We start from the raw sequence: 20,515 nt of genomic DNA, 5'->3' as shown, positions 1-20,515 counted from the left end.
TATAAGAAATAACACATTCATTGGGTTTTAGGTAGTAGAATATGAAGTATGATCAATCTTTTATTTGTATAAAGCTAGTAATTTTATTATTTGGATATTTAACATTTTTATTGTGTTTGTTATGTTCTTTTTAACTTATTCTTCTTATTTGCTTCATGTTAAATACTTATATAAGATTAATTTTATTTATATACCATAACATATTCACTAAAAACTTTTGTAAGAGCTTATTATGCAATCATTATATATTTGCTGTTTTATTTTTTTATTTTTATTTTATATTGGTTTTATTTTACAAATAACCATATATCTCTATTATCAGAAGGTCTCCAAGCATTAATGGGGATGATCTCACCACATGGCCTCCAGTTCAATTGCACAGGATGGATCAACAAGTAAAGCTGCAATTAGTTTTAATATAATCATTATTTAATTAGTTATTTAGAATATATATATATATTTATATTTTATTTAATGCTTAAATTATTTTCATTTTTTATTGGTGTTAAATAAATTGAATCAGGTGGTGGTTATGGACAATGGTCTGGTTAATGTCACATTATCCATCCCAATAGGAGTGGTTTTAGGAATACAATATGGTGGCATTGAAAATCTATTAAAACCCAATGGAGACAATAGGCCAGGGTAAGTATACATGATCTAATTCCGATACTCAATACTTTCAATTCGATCTGAACTACTTATTTTCAAATGAATCGAAGTTCACACTTTCCGAATTTCAATCTTATAATGTAGGTATTGGGATGTAGTTTGGGATTATCCCGATTCTCCCAAACAACTCAAAAACAGTTATGATCAGTAAGTTAATTAAAGAAGGCTTTTCACTTGAGCATTTCATTCTTATTTCAATAATGTAATATAAAATAAATAATTTGTTTAATTTACAGTTTAGAAGGCACAAGTTTTAGTGTGGTTATGGAGAATGAGAATCAAGTTGAGGTTTCTTTTATGAGGACATGGGATAATTCATCTCACAATGACAATGGATTAGTCCCCTTGAATGTAGATAAAAGGTTTATAATAAGTCTACACAAATTTCCTAATAATGGCTCTCTTTATTTTCTTTTTTTAATTTTATTTTTATGTTACAATATAGGTTTGTAATGTTGAGAGGTCACTCGGGTTTCTATTCTTATGCGATATTTGAACGACTAGAGGAGGGGCCAGACTTCAATATGTACCAGGGTCGAATTGTCTTCAAGCTCAACGATACATTGTAAGGATTTTTACATTAGAGAACTGATAATTTAATTTTTTTTCTTCTTTCTTTGGCTATTATTGTGCAACTATGATTATAGGTTTCAATACATGGCAATATCGGATGAGAGACCTAGGATCATGCCGACAACAAATGATCGAGATCATGGTCAAGTTCTTGACTATCAAGAAGCCGTCTTATTGACAAACCCATCTAACCCTAAACTTAAAGGAGAGGTAAATTTTGTAAACTTCACAAAGTTTAAATATTTTGAATCAAAAGCTAGCTATTTCAATCATTCTTTTTTTTATTGAAAAATAAAATTATTCATCTCCTTATAGCTATTTTATAATACAATAGTAATAGTTTCATTTCTTCATAGGTGGATGACAAATACCAATATTCAATTGAAAATAAGGATAATCGGGTACATGGATGGATATGCTCCGACCCAATGGTTGGATTTTGGATGATCACTCCAAGTGATGAGTTTCGAACCGGTGGGCCTCTCAAGCAAGATCTCACATCTCATGTCGGTCCAACCGTTTTATCTGTAAGTATATTATCTAACAAAATTTTAAAAACTAAATAAAAAAAATATATACAAAGATATTAGAAATATTTTCAAAAGAAAAAATAGTTCCACTATATGTAAATCAAGTAACTATTAATTGTTCTAGGTACAAAAGGTGGACCTATTCAATGACTATAAAATCATCAAATTAACCTAACCAATTAATTAGATATGGTAGGTTATCATTATGATTACGAAGATCTAGTTAACATACTTTAGATTAATAAATTTTCATTCGGATAAATACAAGTTTACTAATATTGATTTTGATATGTCAATTTCTTGATTATGTTATCTTATTTTTTATACTTGATTTGCAGATGTTCTTCAGCACCCATTATGCTGGGGATAATTTGACAATGAAATTTAGGGATGGGGAGCCATGGAAGAAGGTATTTGGTCCTGTTCTCATATATCTAAACTCGGTTTCTCCATATGAAGATCCGTCGTATGAAGATCCGTCGCGTTTTCTTTGGGAAGACGCTAAAGAACAAGTAAATAAATCATTTATTGTTTCTTTTCTACATTCTCACTAGTATCATATTATTTCATTGCATAACAACAATTATTTATGTTTGATTAAGATGTTGATAGAAACCGAACATTGGCCATATGATTTTCCCCTTTCGGAAGATTACCTTTCGTCTAATGAACGCAGTTTAGTTAGTGGCAGATTGCTAGTTCGCGACAGGTAAATTAACAAAAAAAATAAAAAATTTAGGTTACTATATATTATGCATGATTAAAGAAATTTTCGTTTAACTTGTTTTAGATATATCAATGAAAGCTTGATAACTGCAAGTAATGCTTATGTGGGTCTTGCCCTGCCAGGCCATATTGGATCATGGCAAATAGAACACAAGGTAATTTCTTGATCTAATTCAATTTAATTTAATTCCCAATAACATAAAATATTTTCTTACAATTTAATTTTTTTTTTAAGGGATACCAATTTTGGACCCAAGCCGACACCGAGGGTTACTTTTTAATAAAAGATATTCGACCCGGAAACTATTGCTTGTACGCATGGATGCCTGGATTTGTCGGGGATTACAAATATGACGATTATTTGAACGTCGAATCAGGTATGCTAAAAATGTTGTGAATTTTCTTTACCTTTTACCAAAAGTTATATAAAACATTTGAAAAAAAATGTAGGAGAGTATATGAGATTGGGTGAGTTAATATATGATCCTCCAAGACAAGGTCCAACCTTATGGGAAATAGGCATTCCAGATCGAAGTGCTGCCGAATTCTTTGTTCCTGATCCAAATCCAAAATTTATGAACAATTTAACAGACAAGTAATAATAATTTTACAATACAAATTTTAACATTTCAAAAGAAATAGTGTAACAATATAATTTTGTGGCTTGTTTGCAGATTTAGGCAATATGGGTTATGGGATCGATACACAGATTTGTATCCTTATAAAGATCTTGTATTCACAGTGGGTGTCGATAATTATGAGAAAGATTGGTTCTTTGCTCAAGTTAACAGGTAAAACGATTCTAGTTGAGATATCAAAAACATGTTATTTTATCCTCGGTTGATATTGTAGGAAGTTAGGGAATAAGACGTACGAGTCAACAACGTGGCAAATACATTTTGATATCGAAGAGGTCGACCATATGGGAAATTACACCCTTCTATTAGCCCTAGCATCAGCCCATGAAGCAGAATTAGAAGTAAGAAAATTGACGATAAATTTTAGTTTTTTCTTTTCAATTGTGCGAAACAAACTTTTTTTCCTTTTAATTTATGTAGGTAAATATAATTTCGGTATAAATTGTAGGTTAGAATCAATGACTCGGACATGTATTTCACGACGGGATTCATAGGCAAAGACAACGCAATCGCAAGGCATGGAATTCATGGAATATATTTGCTCTTCATTGTTAGCATATCTCCAAGTTCTAAGCTTGTAAATGGAAGAAATATAGTGTATTTGAAACAGTCTAGAGGGTCTAGCCCTTTCAGAGGGGTAATGTATGATTATATCCGTTTAGAAGGCCCTCAATCTGCATATTCAAATTGATCAAATTTGAAATTTTCTACCTTTTTATTTTTAACAATAAGAATAAAACTATAGGGTATTTTTGTTTTGTCACATTCACACAATTTATAAAATTTGAGAAATGGTTCAATTTGTAAATGTACTAATTTTTTTTCTTGGTAGAAGTTTGTACATGTTTTAATGAGATCACATGGAACTTCATTGGTTCAAGGTAGACTACTAAAAATCTCTATTGGTATAAATTGAATGAAATCTAATTGCAAACCACTTGACATCCTCTAATTTTCGGATCTTCCTTCACGAGCAATGGCTGTAAATATAAACTTGGGTAGTATATATGATTTGTTGCAAGCTGGAAACTACATCTCATTTATTTTTGTATTACAAAAGTGATTGTAATTTTGAGCCTACTTTAGAACAAGATTGATATTGAAGAGAATGCACGAGACAATCGTCAATTATTGAATAGTTTGGATTGCAACCACGAGCTCAATTGGATTAAGCTGACAGGTCCTTATTCCAGTTATTTTTTGTCGAAAGAAACCGTAGAACTGTTGGAATTTTTGAAACGAATAATACTTTTATATTGTAATCAATCGATGTGAGATAAATAAATACACAAGTAATCCAAATGAAAAAAATAGGAGATTAAAAATAACCATAAATAATACTAGATTTACGTGAAAAACACTTTCAATCTAAAGCATAAAACCACATGGTCAATCCACAAATATCACTATATCAACAAAAACAAATACAAATGTTTTTCTCTGTTAGATATATTACTTGCATTATATTTATTAGCACTTAAAGAGTATTTTAGTCTATTAACACTTAAGGATATTTCAGTTTATTATAATCACTAACTATATAAACTCTTTAATTATATTCTGTTTATTTAATTTTGCTAATAAGAAACCATAACTTTTCTCTTTATGTTATCATGGTATTGGAGTCTCTATTTATAGATTTCTCTTTGTTCAACTAAAAACTTTCAATCTACATCTTTCGATTTAGATTTGGTGTTTGAGTCTGCAATCTTTAATAATAATTTTCGTTTTCTCTTCCTTTTGCTCTAGCTGATTTTGTTTGAAAATTTGTATTCGTGTCGCATCGTGCCATATTCGTGTTGTTGTATTTGTGTTGTCGTTGTTGGTATTTGTATTCGTGTCGCGTCGTGTCACATCGTGCCGTGTCGTATTTGTGATATTGTGTTTGTGTTGCCATTGGAGATTTGTATTTGTGCCGCGTCGTGTCATATTTGTGCTCATGTATTTGTGTTTCCTATAGAGATTTGTATTCATGCCACACCCTGCCGCATCATGTCATAGTTGTTGATGCTGTGTTTTCAACATGTCTGATAGTAAAGATAATTCGCCAAAGTAATGCTGAAAATTTAGCCAATTAGTAACCACTACAATCAGAAATGTCATGACTTTCTAAACAACCGACACTAAATTTTTTAAACGAGATCCATAAACATGACCCAAACAAGAATGGCAAATGTAAAATTCCGAAGATAAACTATTCAAATGAAATAACGACAAGTCAATGTTGGAGGCAACATTTGATACTTTGAGTTCATCCAAAACATAAAGTCCTACTTTCCTACGATCTGTCCTAATCACCTTCGGTTTGCCAATGGAAAATATCTCAAGTAGATGTGAATTATGTTTTCTTGAATGATGACCTTTATGAAGAGGTTTATATGATGCCTCCCCTGGGTGTTTCTCATCAGCTTGGTGTTAGGATTTAGATCCCCCAAATCTGTCATATTTGAAACGATCCGTAAAAATGCAAGAAAAGAAGAACACAAAAGACACAGATTTATAGTGGTTCACTCAAATGAGCTACGTCCACTTTAGCCGTCACCAGATTTCACTATGGAGAAGAAAAAAAACATACAGAGTTTTTGTTTCACACTTTATCTCTCTAAAATTACGTCTAATCAATGTAAACCCTTAATAATAACATATTTATAAGGTAACATTTAGGTAAAAAAACATAAACAACTCTTGGACTGACCCAAGATAAACCCAAATACAAACCCAATAAACTCTAAGTAATTATTGTAGAGTTTATTATAAGTGTATGCTTCATAACTGAGCAATCTCCCACTTATAGACTAACTTCATCATCTCTCGATCGGTAATGGATTTCATCCGTGTCTTAACGAAAAAATCAGCTGAAGTTGCACACAACTTTAGTTTATCATTTGTCACATCTTTCGTTAGCATATCAGTTGGATTTTCACTCCCGGGAATCTTCTCAAGAGCTAGTACTTCATCTTCTAAAACTGATGTGATGAAATGATAACGAACTTATATATGTTTTGTCCGGCCATGATAAACTAGATTCTTTGCCAAATGAATGACACTCTAACTCTCATCGCAACACACTTCCCTTGTAGTCTTGACCCAAAAAGTTGTAGCCACATCATTTCCTTAACAGTCTCTGTCACAACAATATAATTCAAAATATTTTGAAATCATTTTCTATTTTTTTTTGAATTTTTAGAAAATTGTTTGAAGTCCAAAATTACAAAAATCTTTGATCGGGAGTCCCTCAGTTGGGGTTAGGATTCTCGGTCGCAGTTGCGAAAGTCCCTCGATCGAGGTGCGAAAGCCACTTGTCCCGGGTTTAGGAGTTCTCGGTCGGGTACGAGACTCCTCGATCCCAAGTTCGATTTCTCGATCGGATGTAAAAATCCTTAGTCAGACCTCTCGGTCTTGGTTGAAAAACCTCGGTCGGACCTCTCAATCCTGGCTGAAAAGCCTAGGTCGGACCTCTCTATCTTAGTCAAAATTTTTGGTCAGACCTCTCGCTCCTTATCGGACTTGTTGGTACTCAAGAACATCAAAATTGCAGGTTTTTCAATTTTGATTAAGGCCCAGATCCTTTGATCCAAGGACTTGGGTAGTTTCACAAAGCTTCCGGAAACATTATAAACATCATCTCAATGTATCATTCGACCTGGCGATGTTCAATTTGTTCAAAACAGTTTGAAGGCCAAAAATCAGATTTTTGGTTTTAAGTTGTAATGAAGTGTAAAGAAATTTTCAATAGCTTTCTTATACTTCATATGATTGTTTGGTACCAAAACATGAATATTAGTTGTTAATTTTGACCAATTCAAGAACTTAAAATTTCATTTATTTCAAAATTTTTGATTTTGATTTTGATTAAACATGATTGAAATAAATTAAAGATTTCATCTAGAAGCGCTTTGAGTTTAAGTAGGGGATCATAATTGTAGGGTGTCACGCTAGCTCTCCTTTATTAAAAAAAATGATCGAGATAATCAAACATAGTCCAAATAGCTGTCCAACATCATTAGAAACATGTTTGGAAGGTTTTAGGGTTGTTGTTCTAGAGGATTAACTCAATAATAGAAAGCCCGATTTTTTATTTTTCCAAATTCAAATTTGGGTTTTCTCGTTTTATATCGATTAATCGATTATAGCTTTTACAGACATCTTGTAAATGCTCCTATGATCGTTTCCAATCAAGAAATCCAACAACCAAGCAATATTTATGAACATTGAAATATAAAAATTTCAATTTCAAACATTAAGATTGAATTAAAGGGTGATTGAAAGCATACTAAGGAATGAAGAACATTCCTTAGACCTTATGAAATTTTAGGGATGCCTAAATCCAATTTATAAGGCCTTACACAGAATTTCTAAAAATCCAAAAACCTTGAGCTTCAATGGAGGATTTTTCTGAAAATTCGGATTAAGGGCTTGAAGGGTGATTGATTTGCCTTCAGATTTATCAAGGGAGACTATTTATATCCTTCTGAAGTCGGTTGATCATCCAAGTGTTCTTGAATCAGTCAAACACCCATGATGGTGTTTTGGTATTTTTTCCGGTGAGTTGCCGATATTTGCGTTGTTGTATTTGTGTTGTCATTAGAGATTTGTATTCATGCCACATCGTGCTGCATCATTACATATTTGTTAATTCTGTTTTCAACATGTCTGATCGTAAAGATGATTCGCCAAAGCAATGCTGAAAATTTAGCCAATTTGCAATTACAACAATCTGAAATGTCATGACTATCTAAACAACCCAAAGCTCTCTAATAGACACTAAAAACTTTAAACGAGATCCAAAAATATGACCTAAACGAGAATGTCAACGGTAAACTTACGAAGATAAACTATTAAACGAAATGATGACAAGTCAATGTTGGAGGCAACAACATCTGATACTTTGAGTTCATCCAAAACATAAAGTCCTCATTTCCCACGATCTGTCCTAATCACCTTCGGTTTGCCAATGGAAATCTCTCAAGTGGATGTGAAATATGTTTTCTTGAATGATGACCTTCATGAAGAGGTTTATATGATGCCTCCTCTAAGTGTTCCTCATCAGCTTGGTGTTAGGATTTGGATCCCCCAAATCTATCATATTTGAAACGATCCGTAAAAATGCAAGAAAAGAAGAACACAAAAAGACACATATTTATAGTGTTTCACTCAAATGATCTAAGTCCACTTTAGCCATCAACAGATTTCACTATGAAGAAGAAAAAAACATACAGAGTTTTTGCTTCACACTTTATCTCTATAAAATTACGTCTAATCAATGTAAACTCTTAATAATAACATATTTATAGGGTAAATATTCAAGTAATAAAACATAAACAACTCTTGGTCTGACCTAAGCCCAAACCCAAATACAAACCCAATAAACTCTAAGTAACTATTGTAAAGTTTATTATACGTGTATGTTTCATAACTTAACAATCTCCCACTTATAGACTAACTTTATCATCTCTCGGTCGGTAGCGACTTTCATCCTTGTCTTAATTAAGAAGACCAACTGAAGTTGCACACAACTTTATTTTATCATTTGTCACATATTTCGCCATCATATCAGTTAGATTCTCACTCCCGGGAATCTTCTCAAGAGCTAATACTTCATCTTCTAAAGCTGATGGGATGAAATGATAACGAACTTAGATGTGCTTCGTCCTGCCATGATAAACTAAATGGGAAGAATATCAATTTTGTTTACAAAGTTGGAGCGATGTGTTAATTTTGTTTATGAAGTCGCAAAATTCTATTTTTTTATATAAGGTTGTCAAAATGTGTCAAAAATAAATAAAATAACGACAACCATTTAACGGGGTTAATTTGTATCCACGTGGCATCCACGTATTTATTTTATATATTTATTTATTTTTTTGTTTAAAACAAACCTCAGTAAATAAATCAATAAAATTACCCTTTTTTTTACAGACCTAATTACCTCCATCAGTTCACCAGCAGCCGCCATCATCAATCTCTTCATCAGCCCGCCGTCACCGCCCTCTTCACCAGTCGTGGTCGTCGCCGCCCTCTTCACCAGTAGTGGCTGTCGCCGCCACTCTCTTCACCCTCCTTACAAACAACCTTCGTCGTAACCCTCTTCGCGGCAACCCTAATATGAACGGACGAGAAGAAATCTTAGTTTTATCCTCCCTAATTTCTCTTGATGAATGTACAAATTATTTACATAAACCTATTATGTTTAGAAAAAAATAGTTACAAAATTCTGAATATTTACATTTGAGGGTCTCTTGGACAACCAATTTTTGTTCAGGAATCGTTCTTTTTAATATTTTGTTGGTTGTCAAGATTCGAATTTTTTCATAAGATTTTGCATTTGTTCCTCTTGAAATGTTCTTTTTGGTGTTTATTGTTGTTCTTAAACCTGAATCTTACATTTGAGGGTTTGTTGGGCAAGTAATTTTTTCAGGAATCGTTCTTTTTAATCTTTCTGTTTGCTATCAAGATTCAATTTTTTTCTTAAACGTTTGCATTTGTTCCTCTTGTAATGTTCTTTTTGGTGTTTATTTTTGTGTTGTTGTTCTTAAACCTGAATATGTTTGTTACTAAGTCTGGCCACGACACTTGTAGTTGTCCTTTTGATGTTTGTTGTTATTGTTGTTTTCATACTGACAGATTTCTTTAGAATAACCTGTTTAGGATTATATCAATCAAAAGCTTCCATCGTTCCATATGTATAAAAAAACAAATTAAATTAGTTACAGAAACAACCCATGCTTATAAACTAGTTATAAAAAACAGTTTTCCATTGTTTTATTTTTCAATAGTTGCATTTGTAGTTATTCAACATATTTATGTCTTTTGAAATTTATTATTTGTAGTTAATTAAATTTGTTTCATTTTTATATGTACACTAACTTTTATCTTGTTTTCTTTTTCAGTTTGCAAGAATATATATTGTCTATAAATCATGGAGGAACATTTTACATGTGTCCTGATGAAGCGACCCAATATGTCAATGGATCGGAACACCCGGTAATTATAGATGATTTGGATTTATTTTCATACTGGGATATTCTAGAGATGATTCAGAATTTGGGGTATACAAATGGCGACGGATACTCGGAGTAGACAGATGTTTCTTAAAAACTATTTACAAAGGTCAACTTTTATCTGCAGTCGGTCGAGATGGAAACAATAGATTATACCCTCTTGCATGGGCTGTTGTAGAATTGATAACCTTACCGAATCTTTCATCGAACTCAGTCATAGTCTCTCCAAGACGCATCTTGAAGTTATTGAACTATTGTGTGGCAACCATGAGTCTTTTTTCTTTGGTTTGCTCGTTGCCCTCACATAATTGAGTCAACTTCTCCCAAATATCTTTGGTAGTGGGGCATGTGATGATCTTGTGTAACATGTTATCATCCAATGTCTTGTAGAGGATCTCTTTTGTTATGTTGTCGAGCTTGTTCTTTCTCTTATCTTCACTGGTCCACTCAGATCTAGCCTTCTCAATCTTTATTGGACCTTCGGTGATGACAAACCACATTTCATCATCTATGGCAGCTAGATGAGCGTGTACTCTCGCCTTCCACACGACATAATTTTCCTCTAAGAACATGAGAAGATTGTTGATGACAACTATAGACATGATTCAGATTCTTTTGGTTCTTGTGAATAGAAAACGAGGCTCTGATACCACTTGATAGGATCGGTGACACCAATAGAGACTAGGGTCTGACTATTGATGACAACTTCTGTAAAACGGTTTGATAGAAATCCTGTGAGGGATTAATATCTCTTTCTATTCTTCGCAAACCTTCACAAACTCTTGAAACGATTCAAGTGCGGAAATGTTTTTTTGGGTTTGAAGTTTTGAACCAATGAAAGATGAAAGACAAAAAGTAAAGAACATAGGGTTGTTTATGGATGTTCGGAGAAAACTCTCTATGTCACCCCTTCTTCCAACAACCAGAAGGATTTCACTAACTTCCTTAGATGAAATACATATTACTGAGTTAGTTATCTCTTTAATGAACAAAACAACATTTGTTCAACTTACAATACTGAAGTTTTCTCTTAAAAAAGACAGTATGTAACTATTCATGAGGTACGAGTAGTACAGCAGCAGGAAAAGATTTTTGAGATCGTGGTAGTACAATGCGTCTGGTGAGATTTAACCCTACGTCACCCGTATGACAGGCATGTGTACTTACCACTATACCACAAACGATGTTGATATCTAAATATATATTTATATATTTGATATGACTAACAACTATTGAACTTAGTTTATGCATTTATTATCAAAAATCATTTCATCAATCATTAAAATCAAGTATGTTAAATTATTTTAAATCAATTAAAAACTTAACTCAACAATTTCTTCCTTTTTGATTATTTAAGCTAAATTATCAAAACCAGTTGTGTTCATGATTTAAACATAATTCAACAACTTCTCAAATCTTAACCCAACAATTTCTCCCTTTTTGATTATTTAAACTAAATTATCAATACCAGTTTAAACATTAAAAATCTTAACCCAACACGTTAGTTGCCACGTCTACATCTGAAGTTGAGTATCTTGCAGCAAGAAGTTGTTGTTCTCAACTCTTGTGGATCCAATACCAATTCAGGGACTATGGGGTAATAGTAGAAGAATCTCATATTTTATGCGACAACACAAGTGCAATTGTCATCACCTATAATCCAGTTATGCATTCTCGGACAAAGCACATCGAAATCCGACATCTTTTCATCCGAGAGCACGTCAGTCAGAAGCATATTCGCCTTGAATATGTTCCAACAGATCAACAAACGGCAAACATCCTCACAAAGCCACTACCCGAGATAAATTTTCTTACTTTAGAAATATTTTAGGGTTTGTTGATCTTGATTGATTTTCTATCTGAATTGAGTACGCACATATTGAGGGGAATATGTTGTTCAAATATAACAGAAAAGACAAGCAAATAGAGGTCTCAATATGTCCAATGGATCAGAAGTCTAAGAAGTATATCTACATATACGCATGCTTGCTTAAGCAGTCTATGCTTCTGTTTGAATAAATGTCTTGGTTGATAACTTGTGCGATTAGACGATCAAGTCCATTAAATGTTTATACGTCTTAAAGATAAGAGTAGTTGGACGCTCACGTCTACCTAAACACACGCCTAACACATGATGTTTATGTGTAATTAGACGTCTGAAGTCTAATAGACTTTTGGCCATCTATAAGACAAACGTGATTAGACGCCTGTGTCTAATAAACATATATTCATATTAGAGGCATAGAGGGTGAAAGGTAAGCTAAACGTTTAACTACATGTGTACTTGGACTACTCATCTTCAAGCTAGTTGAGACAACTGTCCACTGCTATAGTAGTTGTCCAGGTACTATTCCCTCCAAAATTGAAAATTCATTTCTTTAATAACTTGGAGACATGTGTCTCTCAACGTTAAAAGTATGACTAAAAGTTCTGATAACTTTTATTTGCACGCATGAAATTTTATGACAATTAGATGATTATGGTATTAAATGTTGTTGATCTTTAATAATGCGCCCCTTGGAAACATACCCTCGTTCATCTTTGACGGTTCATATAATCATTGCTTTAAAAGTCATATGACATCATTCATTTATAAAAGAAACGGTTATACTCAAAGGATTGAGTATATCCTTTATGTAAATCCTTTTTTCTCACTAAGAGTTCTTCGTGTGTCTCTTAGTATTCTTCAAGAAATCTCTGTATTTTCATCTCAAAATGGGCTCCATTGTGCCATCCACCCTTCAAATCGACTTTTTCTATGTGTCAATGATAGAAATTCCTACTATGGTAGCTATGTTCGAGTCGCTCAAAGCTTTAGGTCTTGAGAAATTCCTCAAGGCCCCCATCGTCATTCATGAACCTGAGGTTCGAGAACTTTTCAAACACGCTGAGCTATACGACGGGGTGCTCGTCGCAGCCAAAATATTTGATGATATTTCTGCCTTCACTAAAGTGTCCTTCGCTCGATTCTTCAACCTTCCGACCGAGGGGATATCCGAGTTACCAACGTCTTTAGAAGAAGTCTTGTCTGAAATGGAATTTGTCTTCTCCGATACTTTTCTTGATGGGACTCTAGTTCCTGTTAATAACTCTAGATTGCGGTCCTCTCTGAAAGTTGAGTTCTCCTTACTCAACGACATCATTTTCCGATCCCTTCTGGCCAAGGAATGTTCTAACCATTACTCGAAGATGGTCTTCGAGATGATAATTGTGTTAGGAAAGCTGGTCAAAACTAATATCCAACGGCCCAAGAGTTAACACATGGCGACATCACAGTAACCCGATGAAATGTAGCTCAAAAGGGTCTCCTACAACCACTGCCAATACCAAACAAATTCTGGGAATCAATTTCGATGGATTTTATAGAACACTTACCAATGGCAGGCGGGAAAACAATGATCTTTGTAGTGGTGGATCGTTTATCCCAAGTGGCACATTTTGTAGCCCTCCAACACCCTTTCACAGCCAAGAAAATTGCAGAAGTATTTATCGACAATATCTTTAAACTTCATAGAATGTCGGTGTCTATTGTTAGTGATAGAGATAAAAAATCTTCCTTAGTTCTTTCTGGAGAGAGTTCCTAAAGTTGCAAGGGGTTCATCAAGTATTGTCATCTGCTTACCACCCACAAACAAATGGTCAAACAGAGGTGGTGAATCGATGCCTCGGAACCTATCTGCGTTGTATGGATGGACAACGCCCTCACTAGTGGCACAAGTGGCTTCCACTTGCAGAATGGTGGTATAACATTAACCATCACTCTGCAACGCAGGTATCACCATTTGAAGCAATTTACGGATATAAACCCCCGATACATGTTCCATACCTTGCGGGTGACTCGAAGATTGAAGAAGTCAATCGTACTATCCTTACAAGAGAAGCAACCATTCAACTGCTCAAGTTTCACCTAGAGAGAGCCCAAAATCGGATGAAGCAGTCACAGGATAAGCACAGAACTGATGCCAATTTAGCAATTGGAGATTGGGCGCTGGTAAAAATCCAACCTTACAGACAAATGTCAGTGCAAAAGAAATATCATAAATTGTCGCCCAAATTCTTTGGTCCATTCATAGTCACTGGACAAATCGGTGAAGTAGCATATCGATTGGATCTAGGGTAGGCAGCAAAAATTCACAATGTATTTCACATATCTCAGTTGAAACGTTATCAAGGGAAACCAGAAAACATAGAAGCCATACCTAAAATGACAACACCGGACAATCTTCCAGAAACCATTTGAGCTGAGCGAGATCTCCAAATCGAGGGCAAACATCGTCGGGAGGTCCTAGTCAAATGGGCGGGTAGAGACGAAGACAAAAACTCATGGGAAGATGCAGATGTTCTAGGCTTCCGACATCCGGAGTCTCTACTGGAATGGGTTCAACGTAACAAGAGATTTGGTCGAATTTGCCGAGGACGTCGAATGTTCAAAAAGGGAAGCAATGTTAGGAAAGCTGGTCAAAACTAATATCCAACGGCCTAGGAGTTAACACGTGGCGACATCACAGTAACCTGATGAAGAATATCATTTATTTTTCCTTTTTTTTATTATCTTTTCTGTTTTAATGTTTATTTAATTATGTCCCTGAACTTATCTCTTTCTTAAATTTTGGCCTTGTCTATTATGCCAGTTGTCTTTAGTTGTTACAACCGTACTGAGAATATGCTGAGAATATAATCAGTGACTCTCTTTACATGACTATCAGGAATTTTTGAATGAAAGGGCATTTTGCTCATCTTTTTCCTCACCCCTAATCTTCTCAACCTTTACTAATCTTTATCGTTGGGTGAACCAGTCTTCTTTTCTCATATTTCTTCTAAAGAGTGTATCAAGTGGTATCAGAGTCGTCGATCTTCACGATGGTCAAAACAAGACATCTGTCGGATAACAATTCTCTGTGTGTATCAGTAGAGTCAATGAACCAGACGATATTGGAAGTACGTAAATGGACGGAGAGTAAGGTCGGGTCCATCGAAGAACAGTTACATACCTTGGCGAGTAAGAACAACTATGATCGTCCGGAGGATGGTGCAGGTTCTTCACGATCAGGTGCAGAAAGGGAGAGGCCGTATGTTCCGCCGCACAAGATTCACGAAAGTTGATTTTCCTAAGTTTGATGGAGTGGACGTCGAGGGCTGGCTGATTTCAGTAGAGCAATTTTTTAAGGTTGATAGAACCTCAAACACAACTAAAATAGAGATTGCTCCTATCCACTTCTCGGGTGATGCTCAAACATGGTACAGATCCTTCCTACAAACAAGAAATTAAACCGTAGGACTAACATGGACTAACTTCAAGAAATCACTACTCCAGTAGTTCGGGCCCTCTATTTGTGATACTCCTATGAGTCAACTGATGAATCTGAAACAAACAAATCTATTCATGAATATAATATCAAGTATATGGCAATATCTCAAAAAATCATACATATGCCAGATTAATATACAATCGACTGTTATTTGAGCGGTCTTAGGGATGAGATCGCAAACTCTGTCCGACTAATCCAACCTGATTCATTGAACACAACCATGGTTGTAGCTAAAGTACAAGAAACTATCTATAAATCTTTACTAAACAATGGCCACCTATATAGTCCAAGCCCCCCTATTCTACCCACTCCCAGTCATCCTAAACCCCCATGGCCTAACCATTCGAAACCTCACCAACCTACTATTCCCTATTCATCTCTGTTTAACCCAAACCCACGACAAAGATATATGCAACAAATGGATCCTAAAATTCTAGATGACAGAAGAAAGAAGGGTCTATGCTACACCTGTGATGAGAAATATGATGCAAACCATAAATGCAAAGCCAAGTTGTTCATGATCTGTATCAATGAAACAAGAGAAATGGAAAGTTGCATACCTAAATAAGAAGAGGTGACATACCATCCTAACCACCCTACTAAATCAGCAAAAGACGAGCCATCAATTTCTATATATGCCCTGTCTGGAACGAAGAATTATCAGACTCTCCAAATACTGGGTAAGGTTGGGTCATTACTAGTTATTATTCTTATAGATACTGGTAGTACCCATAATTTCATTAACAGTCGGATACTCAAAAACATCAGTCACCCGGTGCTATCTACGACAGCCTTACTTGTGAAAGTGGCAGGTGGATCCAACGTGGTTAGTGAAGGTTATTGTCAAAATCTAAGATGGTCAATGAATGACGAAGAATATCATGCTGACATGCGGGTACTATCAATGTCTAACTATGACATTGTATTGGTAATTGAATGGTTAATTACTTTAAGGCCGTCATCTTGGAATTTCGAAGAGCTGACTTTATCGTTTGAAAGGGGTGGAATTACCAAGTCCCTAAGGGGTATTAACCAATCTGGAGTGGATATTTTGGAGGGTGGTAAACTGTCTAAGTTGCTGAGCAAAGGAAATAAAGCCGCGATGATACAAATGAGAAGCTCTCAAGAGTCAGCAGGGCAGTTCTTTGCAATTTATGCCTTGAGCTTCCATGAGGCTCCTGAAAAATTGGAAAAGATACTAGCCAGTTTTGAGGACCTCTTCCAGAAACCAACTGAATTGCCTCATATTCGTGATCACGATCATCAAATTCCACTCAAGTAGGGAATGGAACCGGTGTGCTTAAGATCATATAGATACCCTGCAATCCAAAAAGAAGAAATTGAGAATATGGTCGACGACATGTTAGACAAAGGCATTATACAACATAGTCATAGTGCTTTTGCTGCACCAGTAGTTCTAGTAAGAAAGAAGGACTTAACTTGGAGGCTATGTATTGATTATCGTCAACTAAATTCTGCCACTATAAAGATAAATTTCCTATCCCGATCATAGAAGAATTATTAGAAGAACTTCACGACTCTGTATTTTTCTTTAAATTAGACCTTCGATCGGGGTATCACCAAATTCGAATGAAGTCTGCTGATTATCACAAAACGGCATTCCGAACACACGAAGGCTTATATGAATTTTTGGTGATGCCTTTTGGTCTCACCAACGTGCCATCTACATTCCAGAGCCTTATGAACTCAGTCCTCAAACCATTATTGAGAAGGTTTGTGTTGGTTTTCTTTGACGACATTTTGATATATAGTGCCAATTGGGAGGAACACCTAAAACACTTGGTCGAGGTTCTGAAAATCTTGAGAAAAAACACACTATTTCTTAATTGGAATAAATGCGAGTTTGGTTGTACTAAGATAGCTTACCTGAGTCGTGTAATCAGCAGGGATCTAATCTAGAGAAGTTAAAGGCAATGGAAACGTGGCCTACTCCTACCTCGATCAAGCAACTGCGTGGATTTCTCGGACTCACGGGCTATTACAGGAGATTCATACGACATTATGGGGTGGTGGCGAGGCCAATGACAGAACTGCTCAAGAAAGGGAATTACAAATGGAATGACGAAGCAGGGTTAGCTTTTAATAAATTAAAACAGGGGCAGTGCTTATGTAAAATAACCGACCTATTGCCTTCATAAGTAGGTCTCTCCCGAATGAAAGAAGCCCATCATCGACATACGAAAGGGAACTATTGGCACTTACATTTGCAGTTGAGAAATGGCGACCTTACCTCCGTTATAAGCCCTTCGTTGTTAAAACGGATCATAAATCTCTTAAATACCTATTGGAATAGAGAGTGCAAACCCTAGCTCAAGAAAATGACTATACAAGTTAGTGGGTTATGACTTCACTATCCAATTTAAAAGAGGTCGGGAAAATGTGGTGGCTCATGCACTATCAAGACGCAATAATGGGTATAATGTGCAGGATTGTCTGTATATCATTCACCTGTAATCAAACGTATTAATCAGACTTAGGCTGCTGATCCAAACATGGTTAAACTAATTCAAGAAATAAAGGAAGATGAAAAAGCTCACCCTGGTTTTACCTTAATTGATGGCAACTTGAGAAAAGGGGGTAAGCTAGTAGTTGGCTTTGACGAAGAACTTCGAGGGATACTTATCGCGTCTATGCACTCGAGTCCTACAAGAGTGCACTCATGTACACTCGTCACCTTAAAGAAACTACAGTTGTGTAGACACCACATTTTTACACCCTATATACCTAATAAAAAACCCGGCCCGAAATAATACTCATGTTTGTTTATTGAACCGGGAAAATAAAAATCGAAACACCTCGTGGAAAACCGACTTAGAAAAGCTTAAAAGATAACGATCCAAATGTCGAATATCATAATGACTCTGTTTTCCTAACCCGTGACACGTTCAGGTTGTACGTTTTGAAAAATCTTGAATTTTGAGTGTAATGTTACTATTTGCAAATTTGTGCAGAAGTGCTCGAAAAGAGGGAAAATAAGAGAACGGGTCAACCCGAGTCAACCTGCCAACCTACGAGTCAACCTGGGTCAAAGAGGGATCAAGCACGTGCCAAGAAGAAGTGGAAAATAGTAGACTGGTCTTCTAAAGTGGGAAAATCGGATTATTTGAAAAGGGGATTATTGGAAAAGAAAATCAAGAATCCTTAAGTTTGAAGTCCCCATGGAGCTTCCATTGGAACCCTAGACTTCATGAATTTATCTCGGCTTCAATACTGAATGAAATTCAATGATCTTGGATGCTTTGAAAAGAGAAATTAGTCCTCTTTCATATGGTGTAGCCCAATCTCCCATTGGTGCCCTATATCTAGACGAAATCCGGTCATGAGTGGAAGGTATTCCTGAAAGGTTTAAACCGAACACCCTTTCACTTAAAAATTCTTAACTTGATCTGTGCTTGATGGTTTTGAATAATTCAAGTTGGGTTAGAAAGATAACTCGCATATATTTCCAGTAGTACCATTCCCAACTGTGATTCGAAGGTTAACACCCTCATTCTATCTGTACAAGGGAAGCAGTACTACCGATTCAAATCCTGGGAGCCAGTTGAAACTATGCTGCACTTCCAAAAATCATATCTTTTTAACCAATGATCCATCTTCAGTGTATGAGCTACCTTTGGAAATCTCTTTGAATTCTCTTTCCAACGATACCAAATAGTTCTCCCAGTTCTCCCTAAAGCTCAGTCTAAGTCGCCTGAAGCGAAGGTGATGCGTGAACTGGCACGTTTCTGTGAGACTAGTCTCCTGACCAACACGGACCATTTCGTGAGCAAAGGAGAACATGGGGATGTAGGAAAGAGTCTTTCCTTTCCAATGGTACCAACCTCATTGTGGGGAAAGCTCTGTGCACAAAGTTATGGGCTATTAAAGTTATGAAAGTGAAAACCGCGGGATTGAAAAGATTGAAATGGAGGGATGACTTTAAAATATCATAACTTTGGATAGGAAGGTCCGTTTGGGTTCATTCAAAAAGGAGATTCACGTTCGTGATGTTAAGAATTGGCCATAAAATTTCACAATTTTCTGAGCAAAAACAAGGTCAGGGAGATTTATTTGGGATGATGGTGCAAATAAAAGGTAGGAAAAACGGGAATAAAATAAAGCTGAAGAAATATATATACTTTTTCCAAGCGTGCCCTTGATTTATGACGTATTTCCAATTTAACCCCTGAAGTTAAGAGGGGCGGTTTTTTTTTAGCTGAAAAAAAAGGAGATCTGTGAAGAAGAAAGCAGGGAGTTTTCTTTTTCAGTTTGGGAGATCGGAGCAGTTTTGGGGGAGGTTTTTCTGGAATTCCAATCCAGTTCTGGAGAAGAGAGCGATTTTCTGAGAGGAGAAAGGAGAACTCCATTCTTGAAGCAAGAAGAACTGCATTCCGTTTGTGGATTCAATCCCCGTTTGGTCAAAGAAGAGTTCAGCAGAGTCTGCTTCCTGCTGCTAAACGACGAAGAACTAGCGCAGATTCTGATTCTTCTGTTCATTTCATCGATTCTCTGCTATTCAGGTAATCAACGAACTAATGCAGATTTTTATATGATGAATGAAGCATCGGTTTTGTACACCGATGCAATTACTTGATAAGATTGTGATTACAGATTACGTCTGCTCTGTTAATTATATTCCTAATTGTTATGCTGTACACTGTTGTTTGCTGGAGATTTGAATTAGAAGTATCTGAACTAGCTTAGTTTAGGATTAGTCTTGATTAGGTTTGTTAGAATCTGGTGTAATTTTAGGGTATGATTATGATAGGCTTTATTCGAAAATTGTAGATGTGTGTTGATGAAACTGTGAAAGTTCATCTGTTGAAAGGAAGAACAGACGAATTGTCTTCTTTCGTTTTCATTTGGCTGAAAAAAAGAACGGGTGGATCGTCTTCTTCCTGTTGTTCTTCAATCGGGATCCTTTCTCCAGTCGTCAGGAGGTAATTTTGGTGAGCAGACTAGCTTCTGATGATTAAACGAACCTTCGAAGCAAGCGTGGTTGCGATTGGAAGAAGGAGATGTTCGATCTGGTGTGGCAGCTTTTCAATCTCTTCTTCTTGAAGTTG

General features: G+C 35.6%; 1 protein-coding gene and 1 long non-coding RNA gene across 2 annotated transcripts; one reads left to right on the top strand and one right to left on the bottom strand.

Moving 5' to 3' along the window:
- Window positions 1-321: 321 nt before the first annotated feature.
- LOC124939786 (probable rhamnogalacturonate lyase B) lies at window positions 322-3,854 on the top strand. Its single transcript, XM_047480231.1, has 15 exons — window positions 322-395; window positions 524-645; window positions 757-819; window positions 909-1,034; window positions 1,118-1,237; window positions 1,320-1,455; window positions 1,602-1,772; window positions 2,114-2,287; window positions 2,378-2,484; window positions 2,566-2,656; window positions 2,737-2,878; window positions 2,952-3,096; window positions 3,176-3,292; window positions 3,354-3,480; window positions 3,588-3,854. Exons 1-15 carry the CDS (start codon window positions 384-386, stop codon window positions 3,828-3,830), a joined length of 1,896 nt encoding a protein of 631 aa, XP_047336187.1. The 5' UTR covers window positions 322-383; the 3' UTR covers window positions 3,831-3,854.
- A 10,942-nt stretch (window positions 3,855-14,796) lies between these two features.
- LOC124940042 lies at window positions 14,797-18,157 on the bottom strand. Its single transcript, XR_007099432.1, has 2 exons — window positions 17,594-18,157; window positions 14,797-17,500 (listed from the first exon to the last, which is right to left on the bottom strand). It is a non-coding gene; the product is annotated as an uncharacterized LOC124940042 (long non-coding RNA).
- Between the last annotated feature and the right edge of the window lie 2,358 nt (window positions 18,158-20,515).

Source organism: Impatiens glandulifera, chromosome 5 (assembly GCF_907164915.1).
Source record: "Impatiens glandulifera chromosome 5, dImpGla2.1, whole genome shotgun sequence".
NCBI lineage: Eukaryota > Viridiplantae > Streptophyta > Magnoliopsida > Ericales > Balsaminaceae > Impatiens > Impatiens glandulifera.
The sequence above is the reverse complement of the archived record's forward strand: the minus strand, read 5'-3'. Positions and strand labels throughout refer to the sequence as shown.

Coding starts and splice junctions, on each gene's coding strand:
- LOC124939786 (XM_047480231.1), top strand. Junction 1,035..1,117: donor CCCTTGAATGTAGATAAAAG/GTTTATAATAAG, acceptor GTTACAATATAG/GTTTGTAATGTTGAGAGGTC. Junction 3,097..3,175: donor ATGAACAATTTAACAGACAA/GTAATAATAATT, acceptor GCTTGTTTGCAG/ATTTAGGCAATATGGGTTAT.